At 47.0% G+C, this 16,690-nt stretch overlaps 6 protein-coding genes across 6 annotated transcripts; 3 read left to right on the top strand and 3 right to left on the bottom strand.

Annotated features, from left to right (window-relative positions):
* Nucleotides 1-1,912: 1,912 nt before the first annotated feature.
* N7478_011211 (glutathione S-transferase family protein) lies at nt 1,913-2,566 on the top strand (the record flags this gene model as incomplete). Its single annotated transcript, XM_056927425.1, has 1 exon — nt 1,913-2,566. One exon carries the CDS (start codon nt 1,913-1,915, stop codon nt 2,564-2,566), a length of 654 nt encoding a protein of 217 aa, XP_056774473.1.
* Nucleotides 2,567-3,123: 557 nt separating this feature from the next.
* Nucleotides 3,124-5,303, top strand: rscE (uncharacterized protein; the record flags this gene model as incomplete). Its single annotated transcript, XM_056927424.1, has 3 exons — nt 3,124-3,226; nt 3,296-3,876; nt 3,939-5,303. 3 exons carry the CDS (start codon nt 3,124-3,126, stop codon nt 5,301-5,303), a joined length of 2,049 nt encoding a protein of 682 aa, XP_056774472.1.
* Nucleotides 5,304-5,757: 454 nt separating this feature from the next.
* Nucleotides 5,758-7,746, bottom strand: N7478_011209 (uncharacterized protein; the record flags this gene model as incomplete). The annotated part of the gene is made up of 1 exon (XM_056927423.1): nt 5,758-7,746. One exon carries the CDS (start codon nt 7,744-7,746, stop codon nt 5,758-5,760), a length of 1,989 nt encoding a protein of 662 aa, XP_056774471.1.
* Nucleotides 7,747-8,040: 294 nt separating this feature from the next.
* On the top strand, nt 8,041-10,057 carry N7478_011208 (DEAD/DEAH box helicase; the record flags this gene model as incomplete). Its single annotated transcript, XM_056927422.1, has 2 exons — nt 8,041-8,283; nt 8,357-10,057. 2 exons carry the CDS (start codon nt 8,041-8,043, stop codon nt 10,055-10,057), a joined length of 1,944 nt encoding a protein of 647 aa, XP_056774470.1.
* A 402-nt stretch (nt 10,058-10,459) lies between these two features.
* On the bottom strand, nt 10,460-14,025 carry N7478_011207 (uncharacterized protein; the record flags this gene model as incomplete). Its single annotated transcript, XM_056927421.1, has 9 exons — nt 10,460-11,202; nt 11,304-11,837; nt 12,047-12,453; nt 12,980-13,324; nt 13,394-13,426; nt 13,492-13,713; nt 13,776-13,786; nt 13,838-13,940; nt 13,991-14,025. The coding sequence occupies 9 exons, from the start codon at nt 14,023-14,025 to the stop codon at nt 10,460-10,462; spliced, it is 2,433 nt and encodes an 810-aa protein (XP_056774469.1).
* Nucleotides 14,026-14,874: 849 nt separating this feature from the next.
* On the bottom strand, nt 14,875-16,395 carry N7478_011206 (uncharacterized protein; the record flags this gene model as incomplete). The annotated part of the gene is made up of 4 exons (XM_056927420.1): nt 14,875-15,040; nt 15,104-15,429; nt 15,621-16,212; nt 16,268-16,395. The coding sequence occupies 4 exons, from the start codon at nt 16,393-16,395 to the stop codon at nt 14,875-14,877; spliced, it is 1,212 nt and encodes a 403-aa protein (XP_056774468.1).
* Between the last annotated feature and the right edge of the window lie 295 nt (nt 16,396-16,690).

The following is a 16,690-nucleotide window of genomic DNA, read 5'->3' as shown; positions in this document are numbered from 1 at the left end:
TTAGTAGTGGCGTGATGAGAAAAACGTGTTCCGGCTGTGATCTAGTCCGAGGCTTAATCCGATGGTTGGTTTTTATTCCGATCCGAACTCCGACGGCAATAGGTGGGTTCATTTTGATGTGACCTGTTTGAGGCAAAGGAAAATTCTGTACAGAGTAACATTAAAAATATATTTTAATTGAATCTGTTGTGTTGATATGGAACTATTGAAGTGCCATCAGATCTAGGTGAAGGCCTTGTGTATTGTATGGTGGCGGAGATGCTCGAGTACAAACTGTCAGCTCGGATTACTTTGGGACATTTGGAAGGATTTGATGATTGATGTGAAAACTGTTGACTCCGAACCAATCATACAAAGGCTTATTTACCCATTTAGACATGGAGGCTCTATCTGGTGTCAATGCTGTGCCCAAGCATTGTCCCAATAAGAATAAATCACGCCTTATGAGGCTTGGAAGCCATATTTAATTGGCACTGCCCCCACAAAAATAAAGTTGATTCCCCATACGAGGAAAGTGTGGAGGGCGTCGCTACCAGTTGTATATGATTTGTAATATTTTGCGGACTCATTGATGACTCGACTTTACCTGAGCGTACTCCTAATCCGTTGAGTCATTTGGATATGACAGTATCCAAGCCCAGTGCCTATGCGGCACTTGGACGCCTTCGGAACAATAATGATCTCTATATTGTTCTCTGAGAAATGAGCTGATTCACTACCAAGCTAGGTTTTAAAAACCTACCTCTCACACTCAAGCTTGAGTTGGTGAACGAGGGTGTCCAATCAACATGTAGTTAAAACAAAGCCATGTTCAGCTAGCGCTAGCTCCAGATGCCTGTCATCGGCCTATGCAATATGCAAATTTATACCTACTAAGGACTGAGCACAGAAAAATACGGACCGAACATGGTATCATTGAAGCTATTGACTATCAAAAATGGTGAACGAAGGAGAAAGAGCGGCGCGGGCAAGGAACAAAGGTATGTAGAGATGGGGGAAATCTTCATCGCTTTGAAGATTTCTGGACGTGTCCAGCGATCAATCTCTATTGTGCTGAGCCCCAGTTGGAAGGTCGGTCATGTCGACCATGATGTGTAGTTATTTGGGGAGGCCAAAGCTCCCTTTAGCTCTAAGGGGTCTGATTCAATGTGATCGACTTTGACCCATAGAGGTGTTTGTTAAACCACCAGCTAATTTATTGTGATCGTGTTAGAACAATGCATATTTCTTTGATCAGACGCCAGAAAAGGACCTTACTGGATCAATTCTGCATGTTCGGTCCCGAGGTCAATTGCCGGTCTATATATGGTGCTTCGGGAATTGCTTCGGCCCCAATTGAAACAACCCCGGGTGGATTCGTTATATTTCCACGTTTTGTCATTGTTAAATAAGCAAGGCGGAGAAGCGGAGAGAAAGGGTTGACATCATGTCAACACATTTGCCACCGTTGATTGGTCTGTATAGCCAGCTAGGTTACAGTCGTGGTTCGTGTTATGTATCACAAACATTCCAAGGTTGGGAGATCATGCACCTCAGGCTATGCAGAAATGATCTTTTTTCGGGGTCTTTCATAGAACCAATCCCGGGGCAAAGTCGCTGAATGTGGATCCACAGATTTGTAGCGAAATGCTCAGAAAGCAAATTCAAACGCTGCTGGCCATTTGTCAGCGCGCCAAAGCCGATGCCGAACGCCAAGTATGAATAATCATGAAGAAACGTGGGGCAGCATGCTGCATAACTCGCTTCTTCAGAGCTACGAATTTCCGATATGGCAGACTTTAAATATTGCTTCAATTCCAGCATTTTGATCCTTCTTCATCATCAATCTTCCACATCTCACCATCCTCCAATCTCTCATCCATTCCACATTCCACTTCAAATCTCAACCACTTGAACCAGACAATCCATTACAATGTCTCTCAAGCCAATTAAGCTCTATGGCCACACTAGTGGCCCCAACCCCTGGAAGGTGATCATGGCCTTTGAGGAGCTTGGTATTCCTTACACCATCCAGCTGGTGGATTTCCAGGATATTAAGAAGGAGCCCTTCATCTCAGTCAATCCCAACGGCCGCGTTCCTGCCATCGAAGACCCTAACACTGGCATCACTCTCTGGGAGTCCGGCGCTATCCTCGAATACATCATCGAAACATACGACAAGGAAAATAAGATCAGCTTTGCCTCTGGCTCGCAAGACTACTTCTCCGCCAAGCAATGGCTTCATTTTCAGATGTCCGGCCAGGGCCCCTACTTTGGTCAGGCCGTTTGGTTCACACGCTACCACCCTGAGCAGATCCAAAGTGCGAAGGACCGCTACATCAACGAGATTCGTCGCGTTTCCGGTGTCCTCGACCGCACATTAGCTGATAAAGAGTACCTTGTCGGCGGCAAGTTCAGTTATGCCGATTTCGCATTCATCCCATGGTTCAAGATTGTTGGATTGTTCGAAATTGATCTGGAGAAGGAATTCCCCAACCTCGATGCTTGGATCAAGCGCCAAGAGGCCCGTCCATCTATTGCAAAGGCCCTCAAGGATCGCGCTGAGGCCATGGCCGCACATTCCTAGATGGGTTTTAGAGATCGGAAGTTCAAAGATTCAAAAACACCAGAGCGGTTTACTATGATACAGCTAGAACAGAATAATAAAAACATTGAAATCAAATCAAATTAAATTAAATTCAAAGTTCAAAGATGAATAAAGCCTTATGGTAGAAGAGAATAAAAATTAAAAAGAGGTAGTAGAAGTAGATGAAGTAGACGAAGTAGTTGATTTAATGGTCAAGTGTAGCGCCATAAAGACAAGTGAAGCTGCTGTGTATGGTCAAAATACGCTAGTCCCGAAACATGCTAGGCGGTCAGCTCAAGTCTTGGCAGAGTCCGCGAGTTTTCCGTGTCGCGACATCCACCTCGCTCCCCCATTGATCCAGCACCCGGTCCAATCATTCCCCTTTGCCTGGTAATTTCATCAGACGGGGTCATATTTATTGATCTCAATTAATTTCGTTCCTATTTTATTCTTTCAACGCGTCACCCGACTGCGTTGTCCAATACCGATTGCGCTTGACAGACAAGGAGTCGATCTTCTGTCACCCGCGACAGCTACTTTCCTTGCTATAACCCATCATGGATGAGACTCCAGTCAATCCCACTGCGGCTTCTGAGCATGCCCAGTCCTTAGCTGGCTCAGATGCTGCCGGGGATCCGTCCCACGCTGCCAGCGGCTCTGGTAATTCGCGCCCTCCCTTCCCCCTCCCCAGCCTCTCTCAAACAATATCGGTTGCTTACTAGATGATAGAGGCGCAATCGCGCCAGGAGTCTCCCGAGAAGAAGGTCGAAACCGCTCCCGGATCCGACAACCCATTGGATGCCCCAGCCTCTCCCAAACCTCAAAATGGCGATGCCGAGCCGGAGGATGAGGAAATGGGTGGCACCGAAGCAGACACCAAGCGCGATACAGAGGGCCTGGAGGATGCTGCGGGAGAATCACAACCTCCTACCGATGCTAACGAGGGCCTTGAAGATGCTGTGGGTGAAGATCAACCCGCGCCAACCAAGTCGTCCTTAGAAGGCTCCGCCCGCGACCAACTCGTTGCTCAAACGCACGCCATCATTCTTCCCAGCTACGCTAGCTGGTTTGATATGAACACTATCAACCCCATTGAGAAGAAAGCTCTTGCCGAATATTTCAATGGTCGTAACCGCAGCAAGACCCCAGCTACATACAAGGACTACCGTGACTTCATGATCAACACTTACCGATTGAACCCTATTGAGTATTTGACCGTCACTGCTTGTCGCCGTAACCTTGCTGGCGATGTCTGCGCGATTATGCGCATTCACTCTTTCCTTGAACAGTGGGGTTTGATCAATTACCAGGTAAGCATATTTTGTGACGCATTTCTCTCTTCTCGGTCCACTAATGACTTCTTATCTATAAGGTTGACCCTCAAACCCGACCATCTAATATCGGACCTCCGTTCACCGGCCATTTCCGCGTAATTGCGGACACTCCCCGCGGCCTTCAGCCTTTCCAACCTGGTCCTAACTCCTCCGTCTCCTCCGGCAAAGCTCTCCCTGCCACAGATCGCGCTGCCTCCGCCACTCCAGCGTCCAAGGGCGATCTCAGTCTCGATCTTCGTCGCAATATCTACGATAACAAGGGCAAGGATATTACTCCTGATAAGGAAAAGCAGACCAACGGCGAGGGGACAAATGGAATCGAACACCAAGAACCACGGAAGAAGTCCCACTGCTTCTCTTGCGGTATTGACTGCACACGACTTCGATTCCACTATGCGAAGGCCGCGCCAACCTCAGCAAATGCCAACACCCCCGACACAAAATACGACCTCTGCCCTAACTGTTTCCTCCAAGGCCGCATGCCTTCCAGCCACAGCGCTTCAGACTTTGTCAAGCTTGAGGACAAGGGACACTCACACATTACTGATAAAGACGCACCATGGTCGGACTCTGAGCTTCTTTTGCTTTTGGAGGCTTTGGAGAGCTTTGACGATAACTGGGAGCAGATTGCCAACCACGTGGGTACTCGAACAAGGGAGGAGTGTGTGATGAAATTCTTGCAGTTGGAGATTGAGGACAAATACCTTGAAGACTTGCCTGAACTTCGCTCCGCTCCTGGCCGGGACCCGATCAGCGCGACAGAGAACCCTGTTCTCTCTGTCGTCGCATTCCTGGCCCAGATGGCAGAGCCAGCTGTGGCTGCTGCCGCTGCTGGTCGATCTGTTGAGGAGATCCGCAAGGAGCTGCGTAATCAAATGGAGAAGGGCGATGGCAAGAGCAAGGACGCCGTTAAGGCCGAGGATTCGATGGACGTGGACTCCGTTCGCGAACAGGCCGATAAGCCTAAGGAGTCTCTTGCCACTGTTACCCTGGGTGCTTCTGCCGCCCGTGCCAGTGCACTTGCATCACACGAGGAGCGTGAGATGACCCGCTTAGTGGGTGCCGCAGTTAACGTGACCTTGCAAAAGTTTGAGATCAAGCTGTCACAGTTCAACGAGTTGGAGGAGATTATCGAGGCCGAGCGTCGGGAACTGGAACAAGCGCGCCAACAGCTTTTCCTTGACCGCATGGCTTTCAAGAAGCGCGTTAAGGAAGCACAGGATGCTTTGCAGGCTGTTAGTCTGCAGGGCCCCAATGAGCACACCAACACCATGCTTACAAGTGCCGCCACTGCCGGAATTGGTAACCAACATAGCTTCCAACCCGTTGGTGGGGATGCCCGAACTGGAGCCCAGCCTCTGAGCGCAGAGGCCGGTGCTGATTACAAGACCCTCGACCTGTAACTTCTTCCTCAATGCATGTACGATATATTCCACGGATGTGCGGAGAAGGGAGAGTGTTTTGGCGGGTGGGGGCCGTCGTGGCATGGCGGTGTTTATGAACATTTTACTCTTTGTTTTTACTTTGGTTAGGAAAAGGCGCAGTTTCTATTATCTGCTGGAGTTTGAGTTGATTCGCCCTCTGTCCAAGACCTGATTTATGAGATATAGGTGTTGTTTTCTTTCACGGGGATGGATACAGGGGCCCAGGGGTCTTTCCACCTATTTTCTTGAATGTGTTTACTTTTTTTTCTCCCTCTTAATCATATGCCGTGATGGAAGTCTCTGCTGAGTATTTTTGCAGTAACGTAATTCATTGTTGTAAATGCTTGGTATCTTATATTAAAGTAGTGTGTATGTACATTAAAAGCCCTGCTGCTCGTAGCGAGAGTCTAGCAACTTCATCAAACTAGATGACCTATGGCGAGGTCTCACTTATATCAATATAGCTTGGAGCATGGCTTGATTCGTCATCCATATCCATGCGATTATGATCATCCTCGTTCTCATCAACCTGATTATCCTCATCTCTTTGAATTGACTCTTGACCAACATCAATATCCCCCATTTCCCCATTCTTATCAGAACCTTCCAGCTCCTCTTCATCAGAAGAAATATCACGAACAGACCGAGCAGATTTAGGTCTTGGGATATTTGGTTGTGGTCGTGGCTGTGATCGTGATGGCGATTTGTTTCGTGTTCTCTTTCTTCTTCTTGGCCGTTCGATGTCCGATTCAGTCTCCACTTCATGGGAAGACAGGCGCCTTTTCCGTGAGTTGGCAGCTAAGTCGTCTTGAAGATCCTGTGTGCCATCACCATATTCTTCCCATTCACTGCGGTAGAGAACACGATCGCGCCAATCAGCTAGATCGTCTCTGGACTTGCGCTGTGTGCGAGGATGGTAAGACGCGGGAATGCGGTTATTGAGTTTAGATGGCGCAGGGGTTCCCATCAGATCCCATAGCTTCAGTTCCTCGCACCGACTATTTTCCAGGTCGAGGAGATCTGCATGCTCTTCTTCAGGATCCAGGGGTATCGTGTTCCATGGAACTTTGGGTAGCAGTTGATTCTGGGAGCGAGACTCTGAAGAGGAGGCAGGGTTTATATTTGGTTGTGATTTGGATTGTGTCGCCTCCGAGTTAGAGTTGTCGATTTTCTCCTCTGATTCACTTGCGGAGTTTTCGACGTCGGTTTCAGAGTCATGGGCTGATTTTCGGGGCCGAAGAGCTTCCTCCGCCTCATCGTAACTCAGAGTCTGGGGATCGGTTTCATTCGAATCATCCACGATCTCTAATTGATGCTGGCGGGCGATGTTGATGAAAAATCCGGCTCGATTATGTTTCATGTTCATCACGTCAATGGCGGCTCTGACATCCCTTTTTCGAATATCCTGCTTTCTTGTTCTGCCGATTCTGTCCAGGCCGCGTAGTCGTGCCAGAGCAAAAAATATTGACGACTGAACCAAGCGTCGCGTAATTGACATGGTAAGCGCATAAAAATCCATAAGTGCATCGCCATATATGCAAGGTGTCTCGCTTCTCGATTGAACAAGATTTTGCCAAGAGTCTTCAGCTCTCGTGCCGCCAAAATTCATAAAGAAGTACCCAGATGTTTGGGTCCAATTTGGCACGTTCAACAAATTGGCAGCCAAATGAATACTGCCTGGCAAAGGGGTGTTTACCTCCATTGACTTAAGATGTTTTGCTTGAAAGTCAGAAATGAGCGCATTGTCGACGTATAGTAGTCGGGTCTTTTTTTCCAAATCAATGTCTTCTCTCAATACCGCTGCTTCTGCATACTTGTCCAGCTCATCACAGCATTCCTTGCTGACTTCGACGGCAGCAGGGATGTCCCCCATGATAATAGTCCTGAGTCGTTGAGGAGTAAGGTGTCGCTCCGCCAAGCTGTGCTGAAGCAATTTGAGGTAATCCGCTACTTCGAGCACTGACTTTGTTCCAATAGTAGCAGCGATCTGCTCGATCCCGTGTTTGCCCTTCTTGTTGAGAGCTCTAAACATAGTTTCTTTCTCTATGTGAGACCAGACCACAGCACCATGCTGGGCGACGCGATAGAACGGCTTAGAAGCGTCCGCGGTGTCAATGGGGACATCGACCTGTGATTTTTCCAAGGTTTTTATGTAATGATCCAGGCTGATGTTGTTTACATGTTGCAATAATACATCCAGCCTTTCCCACCGACTTTGTGAGGAATCCGGCGGGTCTTCATCTTGCTCCTCTGTTTGGATTTCAGGTTGTGTTGGATTCTGAGATGTCGAGTACTCGATATCGAAGTCTTGAGCAAGCGAAGTAGAGCGCTGCTTCTGGCGCCCTCGAGCTGATGGAGCGAAATCAGAGTCGTTGTCGGAATCGTCAGGTCTGTAGGAGGAAGTTTCGGAGGGACTGCTCATCGTGTGAGACTCGTCGAGTCGCAGCGCAATCTGATGGACCAGGAAGGAAACATCACATTTGCGCCTGTTGGATTACAAAATCGTTCCTGGCCGGACTAGGAGAAAGGCGAGAAAGAAGAAAACAACAATAAAAGGAAGAACAAGATCAAGTACTTGGTCCATAAAAAAAAGTCAAGGTTCAAGCTCCGCAGCGGGCTTGATCCGACCTTATCGACGATAAGAGGATGTTTGCACTGTTTGCGATAATTTATGCCGCGATGGAGCTTCAACTTCACGGCTTGCTGTTCTTCGCATATGGAGTTCATTCGAAGGTTTGGATTGTTGTCGATCTCGAGATCGTGGAGAGGGTCTCCGAGAAAACCTGCAAAATGGAATTACCTGCGCAATGTGCGACTCAACTCGACTTTGCCTCCGCTCCCCAACTCAAGCATTGTTCTCCGTGATTACCAGGAGGAATGTATTCAGTCAGTGCTCAAGTACCTGGGCGAGGGCCATCGGCGCCTTGGAATCTCACTAGCTACGGGAGCTGGAAAAACTGTTAGTCGCGATATAAATATTTCCGATCGGCCCACCATCGAAGTATTTTACTGACGATGTCTTCTGTATTTAGGTTATCTTTACACAGCTGATCGACCGAGTCCCACCCCGTGATACAAAAGCAACGAAGACTATGATTATCGTCCACCGCCGCGAACTTGTTGAACAAGCAGCGAAGCATTGTCGTCTTGCATACCCTGATAAGATTATTGAGATTGAAATGGGTCAGAATGTGGCCACAGGACATGGCGACATTATCATCGCGTCTGTTCAAACCCTCTCCAGAGGACGCATCAATAAGTTCGACCCCCTTCTTTTCAAGCTAGTGCTTGTAGATGAAGCACACCATATCGTGGCGCGATCATACCGGGAAGTCTTGGGGCATTTTAGCCTGAATGAGCCTACACCAAGTGCGCCAGTCCTTGTTGGAGTTTCCGCGACCTTTGCACGATTCGACGGTCTGAAACTCGGCGCCGCGATCGACCATATCGTATATCACAAAGATTACGTTGATATGATCGGTGATAAATGGCTAGCCAATGCAGTTTTCACAACCGTCAAGTCAGAAGCAAATCTTGCAAATGTCAAGAAAGACAAGTTCGGAGATTTTGCTCTGAGCTCGCTATCACAGGCAGTCAACACTATCAACACAAATAATATTACTGTTCGGGCGTGGATGGCTAATTCTGAAGGTCGGAAATCTACATTGGTCTTTTGTGTGGATGTTGAACACGCCCGACAGCTCACGGCCACGTTTCGTGAGCATGGAGTTGATGCTCGGTATATTACTGCCACGACGCATAAGAATGTTCGAGCTGAAGAACTCGATGCTTTCAGAAACCAAGAATTCCCGGTACTGTTGAACTGTGGATTGTTCACAGAGGGCACCGATATTCCAAACATTGACTGTGTGCTTCTTGCAAGACCGACTAGATCAAGGAATCTCCTCATACAGATGATTGGACGTGGGTTGCGGTTATTTCCTGGAAAAGAAGACTGTCATATAATTGATATGGTCGCGTCCTTGGAAACTGGTGTTCTTTCAACCCCAACCTTGTTTGGTCTTCATCCAGATGAGGTTCTAGACAAGTCCAGCGTGACAGAGATACGGGAAGGCCGCCAAGAGGAACGAATCCCCGAACCAGTACTTGAACCAGAAGATGAGGTGGATGACAACACAAGTTTGAAATTCACCAGATATGACACCATCTATGACCTCTTGGAGGACACGCAGTCCGAACGACATATCAGATCTCTCAGCCCAAATTCCTGGGTACGGGTGGATGGAACGAAGTACTTACTATCAGAAACATCTGGATGGTTAACAATTGAAAAAGAAAACGACGTGTTCGCAGTACGCCACGTCATGAAATTCAACGATCCAGTCTCCGAGAAACTTCAATTCACTCGTCCGCGGCTTATTGCATCCGGGCCGGACTTGGAAACTGCCGTACGAGCAGCAGATACATACGCAGGTGACAAGTTTGAGAAGCGATCTATTGCATCTCGACAGCCCTGGCGCCAGAATCCCGCTTCGTCGGCGCAGATCAATATGCTGAATAAAGCCCGCATCAGAGATGGGAAGCTTAAGGTCGGAGATTGGACAAGAGGACAAGCAGCTGATATTATTACCAAGCTGAAATTTGGGGGAAAGAAACGGTTTAAAGAGATCGCAACTCAGCAACGCAAGTTGCAACGGAAGGAAGATGCCTTCAATGAACTGGATAAGCTACGACGACGAACTAATGTCAAGGTTGGGCCATTAGAAGGTTGACTATGCAGGAATCGTCGATCGTGCTCCAAGGGCCCCGTGGCAAGTATCTTAACTTTTCACATAAACCTACTATGTACCGAGGGATGTAAGATATGTACCATAGATAATTAAACCACAAATAACTAAAATCATACGTAGTTAAAAGAACGTTCAACATGGCCGTATGAGCAGACGTATGAGCAGTCTTCCATTATGAAGTTTGGCTAGAGAACATTTAGTGTTGTAAGAATTGTTATATTGAGAGATTTATTACATCTAGAATATTAGAGCCTGTGAGATTAACGCCGAAAGTGATAGCTTTTGACGTCGGAAACGGCTGTTTACATCCGTATTTGTGTATAGTAAAACAGGAAGGAGTATATCCAACATGTCTTTTAACGAGAACCCGAAATATCCTATTCTTCACAGCCGCGAGATAGGATGATTGAAATGATGTCGTGAAGAGACCTCCTCGTCGCAAGCCCAGAGAAGAAGAGGCTTCTGGCATAGGTATTCCATATCACCCGGTTCCAGAACAATCCTAATTTCCCAGGGCGGAATACCCTGTGAGTTGGCGAATTTCGAAGCGAGGTTTGGATTGGCTGGCAATATGTATGCGGTACTATTCCAGTCATTATTGGGCACTTCCACGTCGTCAACCTTTCCCAACACTGGCCCAAAGTCCAAGTCGTAGAACTTAGAATTGCGCCAGCTAGTGAATTCGATATCAGCGTCACCGAGTGGAAAATTCAACCAGTTGTTAGATTTCTCGAAATTATCAAGTTGCGTTCTAGCACGTTCGCTGTTGAAAGAATTTATTGCCTCCCTTAATTTCAATGCCATGTCATTCATGAGTAAAACATCATCAATTGGATGTGCCCTCGGGCGTGCTATCTCATATCTTGAGATGGTGCACGGCACGGCCATGACTGCGCAGCCCATAAAGGCCTTTGTAGTAAGAAGCTGCAAGAGTGGGCGAACGTTAATTGCTCGGTGGAGACGAGAATCTCCTTTGGCAGGCATAAGCTGATGGCTATACCGTGCCCGCACCATCCATATCCATATCAACGCCGTGACCATGTCATCGCTGGACGGGCAAGCCTTTTTTTTTTCCGCGCACCACCAGGAATAGAAGAACTGCATATCTCCAGAAGCTTCATGATCTTCTGAGGTGATAGGACAAATTTGCGGGTGATAGAGTGATTGACTTGATCCTTCCATGCCTTGTTCGTTTTTGTAAATGGCAAAGAAGTTTCGCTCGGCATACCTCCAGCGGCAATAAAAGCCGCTGTCGTGGCGTTGGCAATTTGTTTCCTTGACTGTGTATAAGTTTTCCAGCCATTGGGAGACGGATGACCACGACAGTACGCAGCTAATGACGCCAGTACGCCAGCAGCACCAATAAGATCCATAGCGGAATGATGAAAGCTCATGCATAGGACAAGTCCATCTTTCATAGCATTGACTTGGAACCGTAGTACGTGGTCAATTTCGGAAGAGCGCTTGCGGTCTGGAATGAATTGCTCGCGGGATAGGTCATCCCAATCAATGGATTTGATTGATTGCTGATGATATCGGGTCATAAACATAGGAAAGTCACATAATGTCGAGCTCTCTGCTGGCTGAATTTGACGCAGGTTTTGTATTCCTCCAGATTTCATTGATAAGACGACATTGCCACTCAGGTACGGTAGAGCAGTCACCGTCTGTGACACAGCTTCGCGTAGAATCAAAGCACCATTTTCGGGGTCTTTGGAGGGCCATGAAACAAAGAGATAGACATTGGAGGAGCTCAGAATTACTTCCAAAGGGCTCAAGGCATAAGGTTGAAATGAATGCATGATGTTGCTGGGAGCGAGAAATTGGATGGACAATTTTTGAGAAAGATTAGACTCAGAACCTTCAAGTAGCACAAAATCGAAAGGAATTGCACTCAATCAGCTGAGAGTTGAATATATTGGGCGTGAGCTTCATAATGAAAGGCTTTGATAGTATGGAAGAGTATCATACCGTAGCTGACAGGATGCATTCTTTGACTCTCTTTCAGAAAACTGTCCATCAGATGAAGCTTTTGCAGTGTTGTCCGATTAAGTCCTTTGTCTCCCATAACCTCGATGATCTCAGAACGGAGGTCAGCAGTAAGTTGAGAATTCTCGGAGAGGTCGGAGAGGATGTGGCAGAGCGCCTCAGCGGTTGTGTCGTATGTGGCTACATACATTCCCAGAAATAATGTGATCAGGTCATAGCGATCGCTAGCCACATCTATGAGCCAGTCTATAGAGGGCGATCCGAGCTCCGTTGCTTCATCATTAGATTCTACTTCTTGCACCTTGGTCTGTGAAGCCTTAACGGCTTCTCGCCTAGTGATAACAGGATCAATTAAGACCTCGATATCTCGAATGAGCTTTCGAAGCTTTCTGCAGCGCGGAAGAAATATTGAAGCACTTCGCCTCAATGGTGCCGGCTAGTAACGCAAGTCCCGGGCCGCCAAGAATATCTCGTCTACTAGCTCTGTGGTAAGATCAATCCATGTAGGATTAGCACACAGTTCATCATTGATCAATGCTCTAGACATCACTTGAGCCACGATTCTCCACATAGTCGTCTTCAGTTGAGAATCTTGCCAGTCTACGATCAAAGTTCAACGAAATCAGCCTTGGAATGTTGTTATTCACCAGAATAACGTACCAGAACTATCTGTCCAATTTGATTGTAGTGCGTGAGGTGCTTCTGAAGATAGTGGATTGAAGAATTTACCTCCCATATAGTCAGCGTATCCGAGTTGAATCACTTTTAACTGATTATGTGAAGCCATTCAGAAGATAGCATGTGCTAAATAAAAATTCTCACGCTTACCTAGGTTGCGCGAGTATACAAGCCTGGCTAGCACCCGCGTAATCCGAGTGTCGTTACATACATTAAACAGAGGCTCAAATCCCATACGACTCAACAGCTTGCTGCGCCATAGCAAACTGGTACCTTCCCAATTCCTTCAAGTGAGGATCTTTTGGCCATGGCGCATACGGTAAAAAATACGTAAACTGCTGCACATCTTCGAAGCCCGCCTCAATAAGCCAGTCTCGAAGCTTGTAGTAAACGTTCAAGTATCTACCAGCCCCGTGTGACGCCACCTCCAAAGCAGTAAGGTACTGCAGAAGTGGGGAACCAGGATGCATAGACTCACCCTCACTCCATGTCCATAGAGCACTTTCCTGAATTTCAAAATATGCACCTGGTTTCAAATGGTCGTATATATTTCGAAAGAACTTGGGCCAGTCAACCACACATCTAGTTGGAACGCAAGATTGTCAGTGTTCCAAGGTTGTTTTGCATGTGAAGGCTGCAATTATCTCATACCCGGATAATAAGCGTGCGTGGATGAAATCGAAGCTGTTTTATTTATATAGCCATTCCGATTCGTAATTCTCTACGATGAACTCCAGATTTGGTGATACCCAGCTCGGTTGGATGGCACTGATATCGTTTCCGATGACTTGAGCTCCAGGAAACTTTCTTCAAAATTGACTTCATTAGTGGCCGCTAAAACATTAGGTTGGATGGAAATATATCCCGCGATATCGATGGCCCAGATGCCAGTCCCGGTGCCTAGATCCAAAATTCTTTGCGGATTTTTAACGGGCGCTTTATCAAGTTCTCCCTTCAAGAGCAGTAGCCAGCTATATAGTAGTATGTATTAGTGTTGTTGAAAGCAAGCATAGGAATTTCTAGATCCACTGACATATTATGGGCCTAGTTCAAAGGTTAATGAAACTCAAAAGGGGATATGCAAAGAGTACATACCAAGTCCATGCGATCCTGCTCTGCTTCATCGTTGGGCATCCTGAATTTCGAGTTAATGGGATTCCTAAAAGTGGCAATTTCCAAGGCCATACATGTAATTGCCCTAAAGATGGGTTAGTATGGTTTCTGATCCCGAACAAAAGTGCCACTTACTGTTCGATTGCTGCGATACCGACGACCATTTTCATATTCGTAATCAAGGACGATAGACGATAGCGATGTCATATCCGATCCCTCACTCTCAAATTCACGACTTCGTCCTATTGATTGGAGTAAGCGAATGTCAGCCTGAGGAGTCTTCTTTCGTGTGGGACCAAGCAGACCATACACTTCCGAAATCATCAACCACTATGGGTCCCTGGGTATTGACAGGGGTTTCCCCATTTAATAGCGCCTCGGACCGTCCCGGCGACAGCTGGATCTGTGGTAGGCTCCATGATCGAAGCTATAATGAAAACTAATATGACACTTGTGACACCGGAATTTAGAGTATAGAGTTTGGAAAAATGCGACTCTGAACGAAATTAGGTTTCGATTGTTCCCAATCTTTATATTTGAAAGAATCTTGACCCTCGCTGAAGCCGGGGCCCCATAAAAAGTGGGACGTCCTAGCGACAGATAGGTTGCTTTTTGCAGCCATTATGCAGATGACCATCGGCAACTACGTTGAGAAGCTGCGTAAAGCCGAATTCAATTCTTTATACATGGTTTGAACTAATCACATCATCCGAGAAATGTTATCCATCTCATAGAGAGTATATTTAGCAGATGGCTAGATCCTCTATAGATCCTTACCCGCATGGCACGAAAGAATCCAATCTGGTGTTTTCGATGATTTTTCCTGCAGAACGTTCTAGGTGCAGCCGCATTGACCTACACAGAGCATCTTTCCCCCACAAGCTGAGAAAAAGAAGAAAGAAAACCAAAGAGACCTGTCGATTTATATCCGGATCCATCTCACCAGTTTATTTGCAAAGTACCAGACTAAACATTAGATCATTCCGACAAAGTGGACCACCCTTAATGTCCGGCCTATTTTAAACTCTCCAATTCCCGCGCGACTGGGACAGTAGATGGGTCGAACATACGAGGAACCCCGCCCCCAATAGAGAAGCAACTGCAGCGAATATTTGCAGGCCAGAGAAGTCGGTTCCACCCTGTCGGGACAGGATGCCGCCCATGAGGGGAAGACCGGTCAGGCAACTAAGTCACGAGTGAGCAAAAGAAAAGAAAAGGATAGAAAAGGATAGACAAATCCTAACTTACCTGACTGATATAACGAGCTGAAAAGTCCCGAATCTCTGGCCCAAAGTCTCAATGCTTCCGGATTTGGCAACACACGGCATAACAAGGGAGACTACTGCACCACTGACAAATCCGTATACCAATGCGAACACAATGATCCCTGCGTGGGAAGGGTGGAAGTTGAAAGGGAGCCAAAGTACGAGCATCGACCCCCCAGTCATCAGGGAACACGTAGTCAGTACGTTGAAGTGTCCAATGTGATCAGCAAGATATGGCGGGATAATTCGACCGGGGATAGAGGCAGCACTGCCATATACTTTGTCAGCCGCATCCAAGCCAGTAGTAACCTTTGCTAATTAAAAACAAAAAAAAAGTGACACGGAAGAAAGTTACGTACTTGAGAATAGAAATCAAATATACCGAAAGTGAAGACGAAAATCCCTTTACCTCAGCCATACTAGGAAGAAAATCAAATGGTCCCCAAAGGCCCCACCTGCACCATGTTAGCTATGGCCTTCGAGCGGACTTTTGGACAAACAAACATGACAAGGTATGTGCCGACAGTCAACAAGGCGAATTGTTTCTGCTTAAACAACGTCACATCAAACCATGGTGTCTTCCTATTCCACGTCTTTCGTGGTACTCTTGCTCGAACCATCAAGCAAGCCGAAGCAAGCAACACGCCAACAAACAAGGCAGTATATCGCACAGCGCCATAGAAGCCTACATCTTCAATCACCTTATTCAAGAAGATAGGGAATATGACACCGCCAAAGCTTGAGCCACAACTGGCGATGCCAACCGCAAGACCACGTCTTTTCACGAACCACTGTCCCACGCAAACCATTGACGTGGTGAAGACGCCGCCCGCACCTATACCAAAGCCAAGGCCCTGCGCAAGAAAAATCTGGTAGTATTCGTCTGCGAGACTTGTCATGCAGAGAGAGAACACACAGAGAAGACTGCATGGATAAAGCACCGGCGCTGCACCGTAGGTATCAATGATTCGACCCCAAAGAGGCCCACCAGCCCACATCAGACATATTTGAACGGCGAAAATCCAAGAAACCTCTGATGAATTATAATTTTTGAGAGACGTCTCCTCATATATTGACTGAAAGACGCCAACGCTGAGTGTCCGAGTTAGTGACCGCAAGATTGCGAGAAAAACACCAAAGTACTTACGCATTTAGAAACCCGAAAGTCCCAAACAAGCCTAAGAATCCTCCAACCACGCATATCCATCCTTGAACACCTTCTTCTGGTGGTAGAATTGATTCAGTTGGCGCACTCTCTTTATCTGTTGACGCCATTTTTGTCGTTCAAATGACCAAGTAGAAATCTAACTTGATGAAACCTTGAAAGCAATATAGATTGTTCTCTTCGCCAATGCTAGTAGATCTGGTATTCTTTATATACCTGGCCCATCAAGTCTCTTGAAATTTTTTAACCCGCGGCCGCGGATTTTTAATCACCTTGGCATCTTCCTAATATGAATTTGCCAATCACGAAAAACCCCACCTTGTTGAAAAGGCCCGCCCGTCGGCGCTCGGCGGGCAGCGGGTGGGCGCTGATCCCACGAGGTCATCTCCACTTGTCGGCGCCGCT

Source organism: Penicillium angulare (assembly GCF_028827245.1).
Source record: "Penicillium angulare strain IBT 27051 chromosome Unknown utg000008l_segment0_segment0, whole genome shotgun sequence".
Lineage (NCBI taxonomy): Eukaryota > Fungi > Ascomycota > Eurotiomycetes > Eurotiales > Aspergillaceae > Penicillium > Penicillium angulare.
The sequence above is the reverse complement of the archived record's forward strand: the minus strand, read 5'-3'. Positions and strand labels throughout refer to the sequence as shown.